At 31.4% G+C, this 25335-nt stretch overlaps 1 protein-coding gene across 1 annotated transcript; it reads left to right on the top strand.

The window, feature by feature from the left end:
• The first annotated feature begins 20631 nt into the window (after nucleotides 1-20631).
• Nucleotides 20632-23595, top strand: LOC128033908 (receptor-like protein EIX2). The gene has a single exon (XM_052622405.1). It carries the CDS (start codon nucleotides 20632-20634, stop codon nucleotides 23593-23595), a length of 2964 nt encoding a protein of 987 aa, XP_052478365.1.
• The last annotated feature ends 1740 nt before the right edge of the window (nucleotides 23596-25335 follow it).

The raw sequence follows: 25335 nt of genomic DNA, 5'->3' as shown, positions 1-25335 counted from the left end.
TATCATATAAAATGGAGGAATTACATTTAAACGTGTAAAGATTTAATTACTTATACAAATACAAATACAATCAAATAGTACAATAATAGTAATAACTAAACAACCTTCAAGACAAATATTAATATTGATGATGTAAGAACTAAGAACATTATTTGCAAGAAAATTGAGCAGTGCTTCTAGCAACGCTACAAGTAGTGTCAACTATTTCAAGTATTGATAAAAATAAAGATGAATACAACGATATATTTATACAGTTTAATTTTTCTGTATTTGTAGAGTTTTGTCTGAAAAGATAATTCAAAATCTTAACACCTTATACAACAAGTGATTACAAGTTATGCACTCACCAGATTGGCAACCACACTTTTGCATTTAAGTTCTAGATCTTTCTCTTTAAGCTTTTCCCCTAGAAACCTAGGATGAAAACCAAGTAATTAACCTTTTTCGCCCTCAATGCACTCACAATAAAATGTTCCTCAATGAAAAAGTAAGTTCCCTCAAAACACAGTATTCATCAATACAAATCTCCTCAATATAGAAGCAATTGAGACTTACTAACATACTAGATAAATTATAATTAATCTTCCCATCAAATTAACATGATAATAACCACAATAAATATCTTCAATAAGTCCAAGATAAGCCCTCAAATTCTCAGGATATGTTACCAAGTTTACTCGATCCCATCCAATCTCCTGAAAGAAGGGAAGTCGATTTGCTTGGTCCAATCCAAACCAATTCAAGATATTTCCATAACATGTTTGAATATCATAGATGAGCTTGCACACTTCTAAAGAATCAGTGAAGATTGTAACCCAAATATTTTGTTTACAAAAATTGCCAACTCCAAATATGACAAGTTATGAAGCTTGCTCGTGACGCTCCAACTGCAATAATAATAATAATATACATATACACACATACATATAGGTCTAAGGTAAAGGAACTATACCCAAAGCCTAGAGATTTTGGACTTCAAATATTACTAAGATGAGCTTGAAACTTGGGCTTCACAGGCTAGCCTACTACTTTGTTGCTAGTTGGGTTGCCTGAGCCAGGTCACATGTTTCTTAGGTCGAATTTGACTCATCTAGGTTTTTTCTATACCCTATCAATTTTACACCAAAATTACCTTCTTCTTTTTTTTATCTCATTTTCTCTTATTCAACTTAAAAGAAAAGCTTTCCTTTTTTTACCCTCCTTAGTTCATATCACATTCTTTCCACTTCTTACCAAGGTGGTCATATCATCATCTCTTATACATACATATATATTCCTAATTCAATATTATTACACAGCAATACTTCTCTTTATTCATCCATTAACAAATTCACATTAGAATCGTATTAAACATGTTTAACATTTTTATTGCTACAATTTCTACTTTTAATGCTATTTCACTTCATTGTGTCATATAATTATTTTTAGCATATTTATGACATTTAATCACATTTTATCACTTAGATACAACTTTCTCATTATACCATGTCATTCAAATATCCGTAACACATTACTAGCTCATTTTCATGGAATTTATGCCTAGACTCTTTAATATAACCATTCGTATTGCTATATATCTCAACATATCAAGCTATGGTTCTTAGCATATTAATACACATAATTAGTTTAACCATTTAATCTACTAATTATTCTTATACATTATCATGTTATTAAAGGAAAGATTAGAAAATTCAAAAACACTTACCTCTGACATGAACTAAAATCAAAATAAAGCTTTTCTCTTACAATCTCAACACTCAAGTCCACTTCTTTCATAGCTTAAAGCTCTCTTCTACCAATCTCTCTCCCCCATCACAAAAACATACATACAAAAATCATTACAATTTGCTCAACCAAATTCCTTGCTCCCTACATCTCAAATATCAAAGATGGAAATGGTAGAGACTTATTTTCTTACCTTACTAGGAGTTTTCTATCTCTAGCCATATCTTTCTCTACTAGACCCATAAACCCTAGGTCTTGAAATAATGAGATTGATGGAGAAATCGAGCTTGGATGGAGTTTTCCTACTTATTTTAAGTGAGAAATAAAATATATGGAATGATGTTTAGGCTAGGACTTCAAGAAAATGGGTGGGAGAATAAAAGAGAAAGTCTCTTTTGTGGTGGCAGAACATAAAGGGGGAAGAATATGGGTTTCCCCCTCTTTTTCCTCTTTTTTCACACATTTGAAAATACTAGTCAAAGTCAAACTAAAAAATATGGTCCCCTTTATTTTTCAATATATTACAAAATTCACATATAAAAATAATTATAATATTTAATTTAGAATTATTAGGTAAATTTTTAAATAAAATAGAAGTTACAATAATTATAGATTTAAAAATAATTATAATTTAATAGAAGTTGTGATAATTACACATTTAAAAATAATTAGAATTTAAATTACAACTGTTAGTTAAAAATTGTGCGAATTTTAAAATAAAGCTACTAATTGAATAGAACTCTAAGCATAAAATATGGGGAAAATTGTGATAATTATAATATACAATTATTAGTTCAAAAACTTTGACATAAAGAAAAGTTGTGCTAATTTTATTATTATAAAATAGAGTTTTACTTGAATAAAATTCTAAACATCTTAACTATCACTTAATTAATATTAGAGTTAATTAAGTTAATTAGTTATTATTTTGAATAATGTTACTTTGCATTAACTACATAAACAAAAATTATATTGTATGTTGAATATATTAAAATGATTTAATTATTATTTGAAAATTTTAAATATAATATGTGAGTTGATAAGTTAATATATATTTAATTATATTTGACAATTCAAATAATAAATATTTTTACGCTAATTGTTGTAATTAAAAATACAACATTTAAAAAATTAATTAATTATTAAACGTGTAAAATCACATGCAACTCATGTGACATGATCTGCTGTAATTTGACATGTCAAATTAGGCTTTCCAATATACTCGAGGAGCTTATTCTTAAGTAAATTAAGTGTCTTTTCTATACTTTTTTTGAATTTTAGCTTTCACCATTAATAAATATTTTTGGCCGAGTTTTGCCCCCTTTTAAAGACCCAAATTGGCAACATGGTACCATAGGGGACTTAATGAGGTGTTTGAGTTGGTGTAGGAAGATGACAATGACCCAACCTCGAGGAAAACATGATTCAAAGTGGGTGTCGTGACATTGATAATAGTGATGTCAAGACATCGAACCTTTTCATCTTGAGGATACAAAACTTAATGTGAAATCAAAATGGAGCCTATTGTCAAGAGAGTCACGACACCGAGGGTAGGATGTCACGACACTGAGCCAACATCATGATACCGAGCCTCTGAAGTCGTGATATCCCTAGAGATGTTGAATAAAGAAATTGGGGCCAATACCAATGATGTCGCAACACCAAGGGTAGGATGTCGTAACACTGAAACCCTCCACAACCACGAGTTTGCTACTATCTAGGGTGTCACGACGCCGAAGTCTAGGTGTTGTGACATCGCTGCTTGACAGGAGAAATGTAATAGCCTAAATTCAAGGTTATCGGAACAGTGGTTTCGTAACCACAAATCCGATTTAAAGAGAAATTTATTTTAATATTTTTGCATGAATATTGATATGATAGGAAAATCGTATGAAAATACCTATAGAAAAATTTTATCGATTTAGTGGTTAGTTAGAAAAAGAAATTATTGAAGAAATTGGGTAAAAACAAGGTATCAAGACCTCGATCTTGTAAAACTGAGTTAGAAATATTTTTATAAATATTTATGAAGTGTTAGTAATATGGTATTAAAATTTTGTTGGAAAATTTCTACGTTTGGGTAGTTAATTAAGTAAAAAGGACTAAATTGAAAAGGGTGTAAAAGTTACTAGAAGGATTAAATAGCTCAATTGTTAAATGAGGAGGGACATAAATTGCAAATAAGCCCAAAATTGTAGAGATTGAATTAGAGGATGAATAACATATGAAATTAAATATTATTGAGTCTAGTTTCTTATAAAAGAAACGGTGTAAGCAATGGAATTGTAAATCATGAGATATAATATATTTTGTGAGACAAGGTCAGAATGAATTTGGGTTCCCCTGTTCTGACTTTGGAAAATCATCAAAAATTGGAGAAAAATAATTAGGGGCTTAAATTTATATGTTTAAAATAATTAATGAGTCTATTTTCAAAATAAACAAACTATAACATCATCGAAATTCTGTACAATGAGATAATTAATTTTTAGTGAAGAGGGTCAAAACTGTCGAACAGTGAAACGGGGGAAACTTTAAAGAATAAACTGTACTTATTGGCTAAACAAAAAATTCTGAAAATTTTATGGTAAGAAGATATGTGAGTCTAGTTTCGGGGAAAATTAGCGGATAATTTGGAGTTCTGTAGCTCAAGATATAAATAATTTAGTGACTATGACTCAATAAGACAGCTTTGAATGCACTATAAATAATAATGGAATTATAGAAAATGTTACATATGAACATGAAATGTATTAGATTAATGATTAAATTTATTTATTTAGATCCAAAAAATTCAAATACGAAGCTAGATCGAGGAAAAGAAAAAGTTCGGGATTAGTAGATTTTTATTTACGAAAAAATATCGAGGGAAGTTCGTGTAACTTGAATTATATTCTTAAATGCTTGAAATGTTTGTTATTGATGTGAATATGATTTGAATGTTCATTGTATGAAAATTGATGAAACATTGATATTTTTGATAAAAAGGGGAAGAAATCCCGGTTGAATGGAAGGAAAATTCGATGGATCTCTGAAAAGGAATTGACGGTAAAAAGGATCTAGCCCGGATGGGTGATCCTATCTTGATATAGCCCTCCCGAAGAATATGTGGAAAATGGATTTATCCCAGACGAGTAATTCGAATTAGGGTCTGAATTTAGCTTGGACTGGTAATTCAGATCCAAACTCATTGAGTAATTGTCATTGCAGGGGATTTAGCCTGGACTGGTAATCCCGATAATACTCTATGAGTTTATATTACGAGGATTTAGCTCGACCGTAATCCATTGTAAGTAAGGATGAGGTTCATGAGAGTGTGCTTTCTGAAATGGAAATGTGCGCACATGAATATGAATTGACGGACCTGGTTTGTACACTTAGGTGTACCCCTGAAAATCCATCGAAATTCCAAGTAGTTCAACGGGATAAATATGAAAAATAACAAGAGAATAGAAATCATGGAATTGATGAGCTCATCAATCATGGTATATAAATTATTGATACATGAAAATTATTGAACTAACTTGAATGTTGAGTTTGTGCATGTTAGGGGAATAATGCATTGAATGGATGTATGAATGTTTATTGCATTGTATTGAAAATATTAGGTAAGTATAATTCTTGTTACATGAGCTTACTAAGCACAAAGTGCTTACCCTGTTTCCTTTTCCCCTGTGTTGTAGTGTTAAGAGCTCGGAGGTTGGATTTGGTCGGAGACGCATCATACTATCAACCTTAAGATCTCGGTATATAAAGAAACTTTATTTTGGAAATCAATGGCATGTATAAGCTAGTAAAGTAAATGTTAATGTGAAATGAATGTATGGTTAGCCATTGGTATGGTTAACAAATTTTGGTTTTGGTATGTGATGAGGTTATCTTATAAATATGTTAAGTCTATCTTGAAAATATGTTGAAATGAATTGGTTGTGTTGGATTGATCTCGGTTTAAAATTGCAGGGAAGATTAAATATTTATAAAGGGGTTATATTGAGTTAAAAAAAAACTTTGGGATTTTGCGAAAAAATTTCTTATGGTTTTGATTTAATCCCAATTTGGTCCCGATGTATGTTTTGGGCTTCGGAGGCCCATCCAAGGGATGTCATGACATGTTTCGATAAATGAATAGTACTTAACCCGTAATAACGAAAAATTTATTCGGTAAAATCTGGTAATGCCTCATATCCTATTTCAGTGACGAATACGGGTAGGGGGTATTACAAGAAAATAGCTGTAGAGGTAGTCTTTTGTCTAACATCAACCCAAGCCAAAACACAACTTTTAGGGGTATTTTTATCTAAAATTTGGAATTGTATTCAATTGTTAAAAGACACTTTGAACCAGTAACTTTAAAGGAGCCACATTTCGTTTCATCTTTTAAGCTTAGTAGTTACTTCTTCTTCATTTTTATGGTTTTAGTTCATAGCTTTTTTGAGTTTGTTTTTAGTTGGTAGTTTAGTTAGTTTTTACTATAGCTCTAGTATTAATTGCATTTTGGTACTTTTAACTTTTCTTTGTATTTTCTTTTTCATCCAAATCCTTCAATATATTTCAATTTTATTTTCTTTCCAAAGTCTAAAAATCTGAATTTTACTTGTATTTGCCACCGTCATTATTGTTGTTATCATCTTCTTCTTTAAGCATCCATCAAGAAATTTCTAAGTTTTTCTTAACTCTACCATTGTGCTTTATTTTTATGTATGATTTGAGTATATGTTAAGTTGTTGTGTGCACGGAAATGATGATTGATAACTAAACTCATGGTGGTTGGTTGACGAAAATGTTGTTTGGTTAGTTTTTGGTATAAAGACTAAATTGTAAAAACTAGATTAAATTGAATGAACCTCAATATTTAGAATTGACACTTCTAGATGAACATTTAGATAGCTGAGATTGAGAGGAGATCCTATTGAGCACCAATTTGACAATCCTGAATTTGTTTGGTGAGGTTAAGAGATAAACCGAACTAAATTTCCTAATTTGCTAAAATGGTGACCGAGATGTAAATTGAGTCAATTAGAAGTTTAAGCCTTTTAGATCAACCGCTTGTTTGTGCATTGAATTGTTAATTACCTAATTTTGATTATTTTGCAATTTGGTCCTTTTTAGCATTATGTAGACGATTATTGTAATTTGCCCTTGATTATGAATTGTCGTATATATAGTAGTTAGCGTGTAACACCCCTAACCCATATCCATTGCCAGAATAGGATTTTGAAGCATTACCGAAGTTTACCAATCAAATAGACATAAATTATAAACATTTTGTATCATATAAATTCAGGTCAGAAATCAAATTTAACACATACATACAGTCCCTTATTCGAGCCGTCGAGGCCCCCAAAATACGCGTTAGGAACAAGTCGAGACTAATTCAGAAACTCAAAAAATATTTCGAAATACATTGAAAATTTTCAAAGCTATAGGGTTCACACGGCCGTGTGGTTAGGCCGTGTGACTCATACGGCCAAGAGACACGCCCGTGTCTTAGACCGTGTGGGAATTCGAAATAGGGACACATGGCTGTGTCCCAACCCATGTCTATACCTGTGTAACTCTCTGATTTGGGTCACACGGCCAAGCCACACACCCGTGTGCCCTTTCTAAATGGCCTTACATGCCCGTGTGTTAGCCATGCATCTCACACGGCCGAATCACACGCCCGTGTGTTTGGCCGTGTGGACCTAAAATGTACCTTAAACAACAAGTTTACCATTCCTTGCAAGCTTGGACATTAAGCAATTCAAAAATCATTCGTCTAACTACTTCAAAACACGATCAAACACATCCAAAACATTTCAAAACAATCATCCTAAATGCCTAACCAATGTACCCTCATTGGTACTTTATATTATCAAATTATATTATCAAAACATCATTCAAATTCAAATTATAAACATACCAAATCTATTTTTCCTAGTTTATGAGTACTTAAACATAAAATTAAATTCACATGCACCTATTTAGATTTGGTTCAATTTACCATGCTAGAATATAACTTCAAACACAAACACATATTCATATGTATATACCAAACAATATTAAACTTATAACCTCATTTACAATCAAACCACAAAATAACTATTATTTAGACACCCTAGGTACATGCCGACACAAAGGATAAAATCACCACATTTGAGTTTGAGATTGTTGTTGGATGCTGAATCGGTGATCAAAAGTTAAGTACCTAACCTGCCACGGAAAACAAACCGTACGCTGAGTAAAAACTCAGTGGTATTTCTATAATTCGAATATTTAAAGACAAAATAATATATTAGACACAATTAAATATTAAACACAATTGAATATTTAAAATCCACATTTATTTATATAATAGCATTAACCATTCAATACTCAAATCATAAATACATCATTTTATACCATAATCAATTCTCATCACTTTCTATATAATAGCTTTTTACAATTTGATCCTCATATCATTTAAATAATGGCACTATCCATTCCATATTCAATTTCATGAGTATATAACTCATGTATTCCATGTATTTACAACATATTTCACATTCTATTTTCAATTCACTATATCACTTCCATTTCTCATATTATGCCATATCAATATCAATTACAAAACTTTATTATTTATTTACCCCTATTAACACGACTCGAACTCGGACGAATACACGGATCCAACCAACACACCAGTTTGGCACCTAGTGCCTCATCGAATAAATCTGAAGTAATAACTGCGCTCAGCTCTATATAAATTTGACACCTAGTGTCTCATTAGATAAATTGAAGTAAATTGGCACCCAGTGCCTCATCGACTCGAAGTCGAAGAAATTCCTGAACTCTTCCAATCTTATGGCATGTCATCTATATCCGACTCAATATTCAATATTCAATATTCAATCAACTCGATACAGTTAATAGAGTTTAATTTCACTTTCCAAATACAACCAATATTCAATATCTAAATTTCACATTAACACAGATATTCATTTCAATTCAATTCAATCAATTGTAAATCAATTCAATAATCAAAGTGCCATATACTCACCTTAACCACTTACCATATACATTAATTTAAAATACAACAATTAACAACTAGATTCGGATTATAGAAATACAAACCAGAAATTTCGAGCTATTCAATGTCGACTTTATCTTTCCCCTTTTTAATTTAGGATTCTGGTACGACGTTAGCTACGAAATTAAAACAATTAAAATTCATCAATACAACACAATTCAATTTCATATTGAGTATTTCACTTTTGACTCAATATTTGCCTAATTTCCAATTTAGTCACTAAACCGAGACTAATTTTTATTCTTCACAATTAATTCTATATTTTCATACAATTTCCACTTTGAACTAAATTTAAACTAAATTTAACTCTCTATTTTCACTTAAATCCCTAAATTTCAATTTTTCACAATTTAGTCCCTATTATTCAAAAATTACAATTCATTCTACAATTTAATCCTTTTTCATTTCCATCTTAAAAATCTATCAAATTAATCCCTAATACTAAAATTATTCAACATTAACAACACTTAAAAACTCAATCATTGCTAAAATTTCGACATGGATTGGGTAGTACTTAACACTGGGATTTCAAAAACATAAAGATTACAAGAAAAAAAAAACTAAATTGACTAACCATTTGAGCTTTGAACCCTAAAAGTCCCTAAGTTTTGCGTCTTTCTTTCTCTTTTTCTTTCTTTCCTTTTTGTTTTCGTTTGGCTTTGGCTTTCTATTCTTATTCTTTTACTTATTTTATTTTATTATAAATTAGTTTATTATTATAATATATATACTTAAATATTAAGTAAATTTATTTTATTATAATATATTTTAAATTTATAAATATCTTACCTTTTGCCGCCTCTTAAAGAACAATGGCATAATTGCTTCTTTAGTCCCTTTAATTTTTCTTTAATTTATAATTCAACTTTCACCCTATATGCAATTTAGTCCTTATACCTTATTACTCTTAATTCATGCAATTTCACTTAACCAAAACCTAATTAACTACACAACTAGCTTCGTAAATATTTTTAATAAATATTTACAAGTCCAATTTACGGGAACAGAGTCTCAAGAATGCACTTTCTATGCTTATTGCTTAGGAACTATCACTTTGTCCTCGAACTCTCTTGGGTTCGATTCTTGGAATATTCGAGTGTTCCATTGAAACATTATAAATATTACAACTCAACTAGTCACACTTGTAGTATAATGCGATATATTTAGAGATAATTGTGTTGATTCATAGTCTCGGTGGCCGGGGTGCAGTCATGACATTAGAAACTACTTTATTTAATTAGAACTATTCTCCTTTTATATTCTATTTTAGTTATATTTTATTTAACTTTAAGATATTTTATATTATTTTATTTAGGGATTTTTGAAATCTTTTATTTAGGATTTAGTATTTATAAATAGACTTTTAGACTTAAAGAGAGATGACAATTTTCACAATCTTACTTTTGTGTTTTCTCTCAACTTTAGTTAATCTAAACTTTTCTTTCTAGTAAAAGGATTTTCAAGGTTTCGATTCTACAAGTTTGTGAGGCACAATTAGTATTTTTTCTTTCCTATTTTTTGGGTATGTACATATCTTTTGTTTAAATTTCAAATATTTAGGTTTGTTGAATATAGATCCATATTGGATAGCTTAGAATGTTTTCATTGTCAATAAGAATTATTAAAGTCATAATTGTTTGACCATTCTAATATTTACGATGATAGTATGGTTGTGTATATCAAAATATACATTTTATTGTTATATGGATATGTAATATACTCTAAAAGAACTCGATTGTGTGTGTTTAAAGCAAACCTGCATATTTATTAGCTAGAATTGAGTCTCTTTATCCGAAGTTCTTTGTTATAGAGTTGTTGTCTTGGTTATTGAAAAGGTAGGAAGAAATTGATTGTTAAGTGCATCATCGGTAACTATAACCAATTTATTAAAGAATATTGAAGTTATCTTTGCATTGATGTTTAAACCCATAAATTAAATATGAATTTTTTTCTTTAACTATATTTTTATTATATTTATTTCTCAAATTTTATTTTAAAATTTTCTAGTAAATTTAATTTTAGTTTTAATTTCAAAATCATTTTATTTTATTTTATTTTATTTCGTGAAAAGAAATAAATTTTATTAGTCTTGTGGATACTAACCTTCTCTTTATTATCCCCCAAATCATTTTTAGTAAGATATATCCCTAATTGAGGGATGACAATAGAGCGAGGCGGGGGTGAATATATCTAAATTCACCATCGCTCCATAGTTGGCGCACTTTGCTTCACCACCTGACAAACCACAACCCTCTCCATAAATGTTGGATACATCTATCCCCACCCCATTTCACTCCACTTTAATTTAATTTTTGCTATTTATCTTTAATATTTTTAATTTTTTAAGTCAAGTAAATATTTAAACATAAAATATATGATTTCTTTCTATATTATATTATTACATTTGTACCCTTTTAATACTTTATATATAAGGATAAAATGATAATTTCATATAGTGAAGCAGGTTGGAGTGAGAAAAATAATTTTTTAAAATACCCTCATACGAAAAATTTGCTTTTTTTACGGCACATTGGCACTTATCAAACTCAAATTTCATAATTCACATTTACTCTCTAATTTATGTCCATGTGTGGTGAAAATTACACTTATACCCTTTTCAATGGTAAAAATAAAAAAAATTATAATTTAGTCCCTGTACTTTTCAATCTTATCTGATTTTGTCCAAATGTGATACTCGTCATACTAATACATATTCCACATCATTCTCATGCCAAATACTCATTATTAACTCACATTTTCTCAATTTGGTTAAATTGTATTTAAATCCTCATACTTTTTAAAATTTACGATATGGTCCTTTTTGCCACATTTTCTCATTTTCTAGTCTTTACATAGATTCCCATCTCCAATATCAAATTAATTTCCTTATGATCTCTTTTAAACTAGCTTGCTTCAAAAATTCCTCAATAATTTACTGTGCTCATTCCTGGAGTAGTACCGGTTGTTGTACTAAAAATTTTGGAATTTGCAATTTGGAATATCTCTTTCTATGCTTTATTTTGAAATTTCATTGAGATATTGAAAATTATGAGTACATAACTCAACGAGTGAGTGTCAGATTTATTGTATTTAATTTCAAGATAAGTGATCAACTTTATATGGTCTATGAGAATTTGTGTTGTTGATTTATATGTTTTACTTGTATTTGATTTGAATATTTTGAGAAAAATTAGGAAAGAAATATTTGAGATGTATATGCAATATTTATAAAAGTACTAGTTTGGAAAAACTTTTGAACTAAAGAGAATGCCTTTTACTTTCCATCATATTATTAAATTCATATTTAAAATAATTATAATATTTAATTTAGAATTATTAGTTAAAAATGTAAATAAAATAGAATTTTTGATAATTATACATTTAAAAATAATTAAAATTTAATAGTTGTGATAATTACACATTTCAAAATATTTAGAATTTAAATTGCAATTATTAGTTAAAAAGGTTATGCTAATTTTAAAATAAACTTACTACTTGAATAGAACTTTAAGCATAAAATATAGGGAAAAAATTGTGATAATTATAATTATAATATACAACTATTAGTTAAAATTTTTTACTTAAAGAAACGTTTGGTAATTTTATTATTTTGAAATAGAGTTTTTACTTGAATAGATTCCTAGGCATCTTAACTATTACTTAATTAATATTAGAGTTAATTAGGTTAATTAGTTATTACTTAAAATAATGTTACTTTGCATTAATTACATAAAAAATAATATTGTATGTTGAAGAGATTTATTGGGTGCAACAAGCGAGGGCTAATTGGCTAAGAAATAGGGACATAAATACTATGTACTTCCATAATTTTGCTTCACAGCAGAGGAGGAGGAATAAAGTGGTAAATCTAAGGGACGAGAGTGGCATCTTGCATGAAAGTAGTTTGGACTTGTTGAATATTGCCAAAGACTATTTTACTTCTCTTTTCTCTTCAAATGGTTCGAATGGCGTTGAAGAGGTGTTGCAAGGGCTTGCATCTGTTGCGAGACTTTTTGTTTCTGGAGGTCTGTGACGCGGTTAAATCTATAAGGTCGTGAAAGGCATCGGGAGAGGATGGGCTTGGTGCAGTCTTTTACCAAAGATTTTGGCACATAGTTGGAAATGAGGTGGCTGAGTATTGTATTAAGACTTTGGCTGATGAGCATGACATGGCTGAGATAAATGGCACCCAAATTGTTTTAATTCCCAAGGTTTGTAATTCACAAAACATGAATCAGTTCAGACCAATAAGCTTATGCAACATTCTTTATAAAATTATTTCAAAAATGCTTGTGAATAGGTTTATAGTCCATGATTCATTATTGTATTGATAAGACCCAAAATGCTTTTGTTCCTGGACGGCTAATATCGGATAATATTTTAGCGGCATATGAGATCTTACATTTCTTAAGGCATAAGAGGGTGGGCAGAATAAGGTCTTTTGTAGTAAAACTGGACATGAGCAAAGTATACGACAGAGTCAACTGGTTGTTCCTAAGGCAGATGCTCGGGCAGATAAGTTTCTCGGATCTATGGATCAAAAAAGTGATGAGACGTGTGGAATGAGTCTTGTAATCAGTGGTGTTAAATGGAGAGGTGGGGGAGTAGTTCTGCCCGTCTCGTAGGCTGAGGCAAGGCGATCCCCTTAGCCCATACTTGTTCCTTGTATGTAGCAAGGGGCTTTCAGTATTATTATAAATGGCAGCGTTGCATGGACAGTTATAGGGAGTACGCATTAATAAGTATACTTCGATTGTCACTCATTTACTTTTTGTGGATGATAGCATGATTTTTGGTGAGGCGTCGTTAGAAGGGGTGAATGCATCGAAAAGGGTTTTTGGACAAGTATGCAAATAGCTCTGGGCAGATGGTTAATTTTGATAAATTCGGGACATTTTTTAGTGCGAATGTAACTCAAGAGAAAATAATGGAGGTTTGTCAAGTTTTAAGGGTGCACTCTATTGATAACCTTGAGAAGTATCTTGGTTTACCATCAATTGTTGGTAGGAATAAAATGAGAGCTTTTAGGGGTTTGAAGGAGAAGTGTATGAGTCGATTGAATAGTTGGAGTTCAAAAGCCTTGTCAATAGGTGGTCGCGAAGTTCTTATCAAGTCAGTGTTACAGGCAATCCCGATGTTTGCCATGTTGTGTCTTCTATTACCCAGTTCATTTTGTAGGGAGCTAGAGGCAACGATGGCTTAGTTTTGGTGGTAGAAATCGGGAGGAACGAAGGGGATGCACTGGAGCTCTGTTATTTAAAAGAGGATAGTGGTAAGGGTTTCAAGGATTTGGCAAAGTTTAACATTTCTTTATTGGTGAAGCAGGGATAGAGGTTGCTTGAGAATCCTGGCTCTTTATCAGCAAGATTGAATAGGGTGAAATACTACCTAAACACAAGTTTTATAGAGTCAAATCTAAGCACAAACCCTTCTATGACTTGAAGAAGCATTTGGAATGCAAAAGGTTTGTTGAAGTCGAGGTTAAAATGGAGGATTGGGATGGGATTAATGGTTTCTATTTGGGAAGATTATTGGTAATCTGGTAAGGAAATGGTAAAGGTAGTTACAGAGCAAGTCTCAGGTGTTGATCGGGTTAGTGATTTAATTGTACAAGAATCAAACTGCTGGACTAGTAGTTTAATTAGATCAATTTTTTTTGGTGATGAGGCGAATGCAATTATGAGTATACCTTTATCAAAAATCAATCAGATGGATAAGAAAATTTGGTACGGGGAACATATCCAGGAATACTCAGTGCATAGTGGTTATAGAGCCTTATTACAGCCTTGCATTGTAAGTATGAATGAATGCATTATCTATAAGTATTTGTGGTGTTTGAAATGACGTCAAAGGTCAAAATTTTAATCTCAAGATTTGTGCAAAATTATGTACCAACCTTGTAAAATTTATATTGTAAGAGAATCGCAGTAGGGCAATTATGCCTACGTTGTCAGCATTTTGATAAATCAACATACATGTTAGTTGAGACTGGCTCTTCGTGAAGCAGATTTGGCAAAGATTAGGATTCCAGTGGCCTGAATTGGTGGCCGAGGCGAGTTTAGTGGATTGGTTGTGCTAGATTTTTTAACATTCAAACAACGACAATAAAGAACTTGCTGCTATTACAATTTGGGCATTATGGTATGCTCGAAATAAACTCATCCATGAAGGGATTTTGCAAAGTGTTAATGATGTCATTACCTTTGTTCGTGGATATGGGAGAGAATATCGGGTGTTGAGTTCAGTTTTGAGGCACCCTCCTTCAGTTGATGTAGCTCGTTGGTCTCCTCTGTAACAACCCGATTTTGGGCCTAGTCGGAACAGTGGTTTCAGGACCACAAATTCGATGGGGAAAAATTATTTATTTATTTTATTATATTATATTTTTATGGTCTACAATTTCATGGAATGATTTCGTGAAAATTTTGATCAAAAATTTTGACGTTTAGGCACTTAATTTAGTAAAAATGACTAAATTGTAAAAAGTGTAAAAGTTGAGTTCTACATGTTATAAGTGTCCAATTGTCATGAAATTTTAAATTGGATGCCCTTAAATGGTAATTAGACCATTGGTTAAATTGTGGACAAAAATGGGCATGAGATAAGTGAAATATGAAAATTTTAAATTAGGGGCATTTTGGTAATTTGGTAATTAAAGTGAATTAAAAAGACAAAATAGGCAAAAAAATCATCATCTTCTCATGGGGCTGGCCGAATATGTCATGGAAGCCATGGCTATAGGGTTTGGTTTAAGCTTTCAAGTTTCATAGTAAGTCTGTTTGCCCTGTTTTTAATGTTCTTTACATTTTTGAAATCCTCATAGCTCGGTTTACATATTTTTATCGTTATTTTGAGTTAGGGTTTGTGTTTAAAAATTTACCCATGAATGGTATGCATGTATTTTGATGTTTTATGGAAGAATATGAATCTTTGGAGTGTGATAATCGATTTTTACTAGGTGATTTTCGATAAAAATGCCTAAAAGGATTAATTTGTAAAAGTTATAAAATATGTCACAAGTGTGTGAATAAGTGAGAATTGTGGACTGTTATAGTTATGAAAATGGTTCGGCTAGGCCTGAAATGTAAGGAAATTGAATAAAAATTATTTTACGAGCCTAGGGGCAAAATCATAATTTTATAAAACTTTAGGGGCAAAAATATAATTTTTCCAAAGTGTGATTTTGGACTAAATTGAATAATGTGAGTGTTAAAAATTTAAATATGTTATTATAAATCAAGAAAGACGAGAAATTAACTTTGATAAGTGAAAAGAAAAGTGAGAAAAGTGAAATTATGAAAGAGTACATTTAGCAACAAAACAGTTTAGATAAGAGCAGTTGTGTGATTTTGAAAATCACCAAAAATAGTGGAAATTGAAATAGAGGATGAATAATATATGAAGTTAAAGCTGAATTAGTCTATTTTCACATAAAAGAGATAGAGCAAACAAAAGAGTTTTATATTATGAGATATTTGAATTTTAGTGAGACATGGTTAGAATGATTTCGAAATCCCTGTTCTAACTTTGGAAAATCATTAAAATTGTACAAAAATAATTATGAGATAAAATTTATATGTTTAGAATCCTGAATGAGTTTATTTTCAAAAGAAACAAACGATAACATTATTCGAATTCTGTACTATGAAATAATTAATTTTTAGTGAAGAAGGGTTATTACTATCGAACAGTGAAACAGGGAAAACTTTAAAGAATAAACTGTACTTATTGACTAATCCAAAAATTCTAAAATTTTGTTTTAAGAAGATATGTGAGTCTAGTTTCGGGAAAAATTAACGGATCTTAATTTGGAGCTTGGTAGCTCGAGATATAAATAAATTAGTGACTCTGACTCAGACAAACAATTTGAATTTACATACAAGAAAATAGTGAAAGTATGGATAATGTTATTTAAGTGTGTTATACACATTAAGGATGTGGAATGGAGAGGAGGAGGAGGAAAATTGGAAAATATATGAATGATTTTTGTATAATTGGTCATATGCTCAATTATGATTGATAAACGATGAAATAGAAATGATGCTTATATTTGTACATGATTGGTCCTGGTTTAAGCTCATGTGGGAAAATAAAGTTTCATAGTATGTGTGTATGGTACATTTGGAATATGATATGGCTTGAAGTAATGTCATGAATGGTTTATGAATTAACACATGTTGGTAAGTTTGATACATGAACAAATGTTGTGCTCATCTATGCTTATAATGCTTAAGCTATATGTTTATTTGGTTAACATATTTGGTGTACATGCTTAGGCTTTGGCCAAGTTGCGGTTGGATTATGCCACGTTAAACTTATAAGTTATGCATTGAGATGGTAAGTGCCTAAATGGAAATATGCTTGTGATCATAATAGGGGTGGTCAGGTTTAAATTATGTAATCTCTAGTGAAATGGTTTATCACGTGGTTAGTTCCAAAAAGAATTATGTTTAAATGTATTAGCTTGCGACTATAGTTGAATGATATGTTTATGTCTTGTGTGATATGCATAGGAAACAGGTGTGGAAAGATAATGAAATAGTAAGTTCATATTTGAAGTGAAAAATGACGAAAAAAGGGGATGATGAGTTTAATTGATGTTGTTATTTAAGCTAAAGTGATATTTTCATTTCAAAATTGAGAATTTCATAAATGTGTTAATGAATGGTATAATCGATAAACGTTGAGTGAAGTGGTAAATACGTATTAGTATTGAACTTACTAATATTGAATTGTACGTGAATTAAATGGAAATTGCTAGTGATAGGATTTGAATTGTGAGCATGAGAAATTGTGAATTGAATAAAAAGAAATGAAGCATTGAATTGCATGAGTATGTATCGGGTCTCGTAGGCCCTATTTATTATGAATATAATATTTTGAGGATATATTGTGAAGAATTATAAAAGCATGTTAATAATTTGAAAGTTTTAATTTAGATGAAATTTTATAACTCGGTTCAATACGCTTACAAGTGTATGTGTTCTGGTAATGCCTCGTACCCTATTCCGGTGTCGAATACGGGTAAGGGGTGTTACATCCTCCACCATCGTCGTGGGTCAAGGTAAATGTCGATACAGGATATTCGGGACCAAATCAAAAGGCGATATCAAGGATTATTGTTGAAGATGAGTTGGGGAAAATATTGGGATCTGGTTATCGGTTCCATACCTGGGTCAACACGATTTTCATGGCGGAGGCGATGGTGGTTCTACATGGGCTCTAGTTTGCCCAAGAAATAGGTTTCTAGCGAATCATCCTGGAGAGTGATTCAAGGATTGTAATACAGTAATTATAGACAAACATAGAAGACTATTCAGTTATACGACCAATTACCTAGGATGCGAAAGCTCTGTCGAGAAGTTAAGGCATGTCGTTTTAAATTCTCTCCTAGAGGTTGTAATATTGCTGCACATGCAATGGCGGTGATTGGTTGGCAAGGTTTGAGTGAGGAAGTTCCTCCAAAGGTTCATAAGATAGTAGCAGAGGATCAGATATGGATAGATCTGTCGTGAAGTCTGATTGGTAAAGGTCTGTTTTGGGATTGAGGTTTTCATGCTATGGGAAAAAAGGTTCCTTCAATCTCCCTTCTTGCCCCATTGTTCTTTGGTGAACTCAGCGGGGTGGTTTTGGTCGTTTTGGTAGAGAAGGAAGCTGATAGCAGTCTGGTTCCACTGATCGTTTTTAGGGTTCCAATTACGTTTTGATTTGTTTTTGATTTGGGGATTTTGTACTGTTATGGTTTTTGTCTTTTTATTTTCGCTTTAGTTTTCTCAGTTAGATTAAGGATTTTGTCACGTGTTTGTTCTCGGATTCTGTTTATGCTTTTAGGATTTGTATTCGGCCCATTTACCTTCAAATAAAACCAAAACGGTCTGTTTCAAAAGAATATGCTAAAAATGCTTTAATTATTATTTAGAAAATTTTAATTATAATATGTGAATTGATAAGTTAATATATATTTAATTGTATTTAATAGTTCAAATAAGAAATATTACTTTATATTAATTAATGTAATTAAAAATAAAATATTTATAAAACTAAATATAATATTTAAAAAACTAATTAAATATTAAACATGTAAAATCACATGTAATATATGTAACATTAGAAGCTTGTTTATTTAATTAAAACTTTTCTCCTTTTATATTCTATTTTAGTTATATTTATATTTGTTTTAAGATATTATATTTTATTTTATTTAGGATTTTTGAAAGCTTTTATTTAGGATTTACTCTTTATAAATGGGGACTTTAAGACTTAGAGAGACAACAATTTTCATAATCTTACTTTTGTGTATTTCTTTGAATTAGTGTTCTTTTTGTTGGGTATGTACATATCTTTTGTTTAAATTGCAAATATTTAATTTTGTTGAATATAGATTCATACAAGATAGCTTAGAATATTTTCATTGTCAATTAAAATTATTAAAGTCATAATTGTTTGACTATTCTAATACTTACGATGATAGTATGGTTGAGTATATCAAAATATGCATTTTATTGTTATATGGATTTGTAATATGCTCTAAAAAAACTCAATTGTGTGGGTGTTTAAAGCAAACCTACGTATTTATTGGTTAGAATTGGGTCTTTTTAGTTTTTCACGCTATTAATAAATTAAATCCTAAGCGTTTCGTTATAGGGTTGTTGTCTTAATTATTGAAAAAGTAAGAAGAGATTGATTGTTAAGCGCGTCATCGATAACTATAACCAATTTATTAAAAAAATTAAAATTATCTTTGCATTTATACTTAAACCCATAAATCAAATATGAAAATTTGTCTTTAACTATATTTTTATTATCTTTATTTCTCAAATTTTATTTTAATTTTTAGTAAATTTAATTTTAGTTTTTAAAGAAATAAATTTATATTAGTCCTGTAGATACTAACCTACTCTTTAGTATCCCAAAATCATTTTTAGTAAAATATATAGTTTTGTTGGTTCAATACCCTTCAATTAGGGATGACAATGGAGCGGGGCGAGAGCGAATATTTCTGAATCTGCCATCACTTCACAATTGGCATGCTTTGCTCCACCACCTATCTCGCTCTACTATGAATGTATAATCTTGAAAACCATTACCACCTCCATGGATGTATCCAACATCCATCCCCACCCCACTCTACTCCGCTTCAATTTAACTTTTACAACTTATTAATATTCTTATTTTTTTAAGTCAAGTAAATGTTTAAACATGATTCTTCAAAAAGTATTTAAACAAAATATATAAATTTTCTTTATTACATTATTATACTTTTAACCTTTTAATACATTACATATACAAAAATAAAATAATAATTTCGTAAAAAAAAAAGAAGGAAAAACAGTCACGATTACCGCTATATATATTATCTTCTGTCAAAAATTACCAAGATCGCGGGATTGAAGAAAAAAGGGTGAGAAACGCATTAATTTTTTTTCAATTTGAAATTACACGTATTTATGTTATTTTTAATTATTTAATTATATATTTGGTTTTAATTTGAAATTACACGTATTTATGTTATTTTTAATTATTTAATTATATATTTGGAAGGCAAGTATGTGAAAAAAAATAAAATTATATATTACGCACATAGATGCTTTTTCGGCCTGTAAATTACGCTCATAGATTTGAGAGATGCTTTTTGATCATACAATTATTTTATTTGGTAGTTGTGGAATCGAGCAGACTTTATAGACGTGATTCCTTTTTCCACCCGATTTCCGCATTTTATAATTCTTTATTTCGTCCCCGTGGAATTGAGTAGACTTTGTAACAGTTAATTAAAATGGACCACATTGTACCTATAAATAGAAGCCCATCCTTATTTTCCTATGCAATTCCTTTCTATACCAAGTTTTAAATAAACTATGGCTATCATCATCATTCTTCTTCTCATCATTCTCGCAAAAGCTGACGTTAACCTCAGCAATGAAATGAGCTCTAACACTGCTTGTCCTGAAAATGAAAAACAAGCACTTTTGAACTTCAAAAAGGGCCTAATAGATGCTGCAAATCGGCTTGCTTCATGGGATCCTCATCATCATCCAGATTGTTGCAGGTGGATTGGAGTTGTCTGTGACAAAAGGACTGCCCACGTCCTCTCTCTCAACCTTTCGCTTCCTCCTTGGGATGAACATACAGACTTCAAATCTTATAGAATGTCAAAGCTAGGAGGTAAGATAAACCCTTGTTTGTCAAAATTGAAGCATTTAAGATACTTGGATTTAAGCAACAATGCATTTGAAGGCCTCTTGCCTTACCAACTTGGGAATCTCTCAAATCTTGAATCTCTCAAGCTTGGAGCTTATCCATTCTCCTTTGGGTTATTGTATGTTGAGAATCTCCAATGGTTGTCTGGTCTTTCTTTACTCAAACACCTTGATTTGAGTTGGGTGAATCTTAGCAGAGCTTCCAACTGGTTGCAACTGATAAACACAATACTCCCTTCTTTGGATGAATTGCATTTGTCAGCCTGTCAGCTTCTTCCTGGCCCTTCGTTGCTAAATGTTAATTTGTCATCTCTTGCCATCCTTGACCTTTCCTTTAACCATTTCACAAATCAAATGGATGTTGGGTGGGTGTCCAACCTTAAGTCCCTAGTTTTTCTCGATCTTGTAGGAAATGATTTTCATGGACCCATCCCTGATTTCCTTCGGAACATGACTTCTCTTACACACCTCGATCTTTCATCCAATTATTTAAATTCTTCAATACCAGATTGGCTGTACAGTTTCAGCTCTCTTCAGGTTCTCAGACTTCCTAGTAATCAACTGCATGGCGACATTTCTAGTGCCATTGGCAATCTGACTTCTCTCAATGAGCTTGACTTGTCAAGGAATGAACTCCAAGGAAAGCTTCCGAGAGCTATGGGAAAGCTTTGTAAGTTGAGGTCAATCAATCTGTCAGGTATGAGATTGAATCAAGACATATCTCGCATCTTAGAGATTTTATCGGGATGCTCTTCTCCTAGATTGGAGTCTTTGGACTTGGCTAGTTGTCAACTTTCTGGTCAACTGTCCGATCAAGTTGGACATTTTAAAAATTTAGCAACACTTTATCTGTCTAATAATTCAATCTCTGGTCCTATTCCAATCCCTTTTTGGCAACTTAAAAATCTAAAAGAACTTTTTTTGGATGACAATTCAATCTCTGGTCCTATTTCAATTTCTTTGGGACAGCTTGCAAATTTGGAATGGCTCTACATTTTCAACAATTTGTTGGAGGGTGTTGTTTCCGAAAAACATTTTGCTAATCATACCAAATTGAAGTATTTTTATGGATCGGGCAATTCATTGGTTTTGAGAGCCAATCCTAATTGGGTTCCTCCCTTCCAAATTCTTGATTTGGATTTAGGATCATGGCAAATAGGGCCATCTTTTCCCTTGTGGCTTCGTTCTCAAAAACATCTAGAATATCTAGATATCTCAAATTCAAGAATTTCAGACGTCATTCCTAGGTGGTTTTGGGGACTGTCAACCCAATTTAGAGATGTAAATCTCTCTAGAAACCAAATTTCTGGCCAGATTCCGTATCTACCTAATGGTCCTAATATTTTCACTTTTGTCGACCTTAGTTTCAATAATTTTAGCGGTCCATTGCCTCAAATCTCAATGGGTTCCAATCAGTACATGATAGACCTTTCCAATAATTATTTCTCGGGATCTCTTTTCCATTTTCTGTGCTATCAGTTGAATGGTACCATCACAACAAGTTTTCTTGGTATTGCTAACAATCTTTTATCTGGAGAGATACCCGATTGTTGGATCAAGTGGCAATCTTTGCAAGTCTTGCGGTTAGATGGCAACAGATTCACTGGTAAAATTCCAAGCTCCATGGGAACTTTGTCAGAACTTCAATCACTAAATCTTCACAACAACAAGCTTCATGGAGAAATCCCTTTGTCACTGAAAAATTGCACAAATTTGCTTGCAATTAACCTTGGAAAGAATGAACTAGATGGCAACATTCCAAGATGGCTAGGCCAGGATCTTTCGAATCTAATAATTCTAATTCTTCGATCAAACAAATTTGGAGGTAACATACCGGACCATTTATGTGCTCTTAGTTCTCTCCAAATTTTGGACCTTGCTGAAAACAATCTCTTTGGGAGCATGCCAAGATGTATGAGCAACTTCAGTGCTATGGTTAGAGGGAATGGTTCTAGGGACAACATCATAGAATATAGAGGCCTTAACGGACCATCTACTTTGGAATCTGCATCAATTGTGACGAAAGACCAATTACTTGTATATGACAAAACTCTCAACTTGGTTAGACTTGTTGATTTCTCTTGTAACAATTTGTCAGGAGAGATCCCCAAAGAAGTAACGAGCCTCCAAGGTTTGCAAACACTGAACTTGTCTCGAAATCACTTAACTGGAAAGATCCCTGAAAGCATTGGCAGTATGAAATCATTAGAATCTCTTGATCTATCTCAAAATCAGCTCTCTAGTTCAATTCCTGAAAGCATGTCAAGTATGACGTTTTTGAGCCACTTGAACTTGTCCTTTAACAAATTGACTGGCATAATACCCACAAGCAGTCAGCTTCAGGGCTTCCATGAATCAAGTTATGCTGGTAACCATCTTTGTGGATCTCCATTAAAGGGCTGTAAAGGAAGTGGTAAAGAACCTGATGTCAGAAGCGAAGCTAAAGAAATCAGTAAGGGACAAGCGATAAATTGGTTCTACATAAGCATGCCACTAGGATTTGTTACTGGTTTTTGGTGTGTATTGGGGCCATTGGTGATCAGCAAACGGTGGAGGATCTTGTACTTTCGATTTTTGGAAGCAATGTGGTGGAAAGTATGCGATTTTGCTGGTAAATTTTAGTTTTATATATTTATTTTTGTTTCATCAGAACTATAAATGTAATGTTCGCATTAGTATCACTCAAACTTACATGTAAGTTATGAGCAGTAATTCTAGATTAATCTATGAAACCATTATCTACAAGATTGCAAATCTCGTTTTCTATTGAAGATATGTGTAAATATATTCTTAATTAAAAGAAAACAGTTCTATTCAATTACTTTTTGACACATGTTTAGTCCTTGTTGGAACATTTGACTGTTTCATAGTTTGTTCGAATGAGTGTTAGAATGTGCAGATATTTCTCTATCATTTCATGAGTTGTTTAAACAGGCTTTAGAACGGGTTATGATTATTTTGGCCAAACCAGGAAAGTGTTGCGAGATGACCATTTATGCAACATGCACATTTGACAAATCCTCTAAGATTGGTAAACTCACAATAAGTGGCGAGCTACCTCAAATGAATAGTAAGTGGGGAACTCGTTACTTTGGCGAACTAGAATTAGAATGTGAACTGGGGTCACAGTAAAGATACAAGCAGTCTGAAGCATCAAGCTATAGAGCAACTGGATTTAAAAGAACTTGCATGGAAGTTATGTTTTCAGAATATGTTTTCCAGATTTTTTTTGAAGTTTTAGTATTTATTAGTATAATATATTTGATGTTTATTTGTATAAAATCTTTGTTATTTCTTTCCATAATTAATTAGGAGTTTTTCTTTTTATAAATACCTTTATTTTATTGTTCAATAATAAGAGTGCAATATATTAAACTTTAGCAGATAAATTTGTTGCTAAATTTCTCGTTTCTTTTCTGCAATTTTTAATTTCCTTCTTAACGTCAAAATTCTTACAATTGGTATCAAAGCTTCTGTTCTTAAGGGTCATTGTTGTTTCTTTCTTGATCAAACATGGCTTTTTCTCCATCTTCACCGTTCATTTTCAATGGTGAAAGCTAGGTTGTTATGTAACACCCCTAACCTATATCCATCTCCAGAATAGGGTTATAGAGCATTACCGGAGTTTATAAATTAATTTACAGACATTTCATTTCATCAAGCATTCATATTTAAAATCAATCAAAATCAAAACATTAATGAGCTAACGTTGACCAATTTAACTCATACATGTCAATATAACCAGAATCAAAACATCCAAAATTACTGATAGAATTAATGGATAGTGTGATAAACATTCATACATCCATTCAATGCATTATTCCCTTTTATCAAATATATCAATGTTTCATCAATTTTCATACAATGAACATTCAAATCAAATTCACATCAATAACAAACATTTCAAGCATTTAAGAATAAAATTCAAATTACACGAACCTACCAGACTAAATTGCGAAATACCAAAATTCAAGGATATTTTGGTAATTTTCTATTTTCCTCAATTTCCACCCAATCTTGATCTAAATTAATATTTCATTCAATTTATTAATTTAAATAATAAAACAATTCATTTCATGCAATTTGGTCACTTTTGACATTTTACCAATTTACCCTTAAAATATTACTTTTATTCAATTTAGTCCTTGAACCTAAAACATGCAAATTGACCATTTTCAATGAAAACTCATGCTAGTTGAATAATCATTTATTTTCCTCCTCCTCCTCTCCATTCCACATCCTTAATGTATAATATGCTTATATGTAACATTATCTATAATTCCACCATCTATTTATATATTAATTCAAAGTTGTCCACTTGAGTCATAGTCAATAAATTATTTATATCTTGAGCTACGGAAC

This window comes from Gossypium raimondii, chromosome 10 (genome assembly GCF_025698545.1).
Source record: "Gossypium raimondii isolate GPD5lz chromosome 10, ASM2569854v1, whole genome shotgun sequence".
NCBI lineage: Eukaryota > Viridiplantae > Streptophyta > Magnoliopsida > Malvales > Malvaceae > Gossypium > Gossypium raimondii.
The sequence above is the reverse complement of the archived record's forward strand: the minus strand, read 5'-3'. Positions and strand labels throughout refer to the sequence as shown.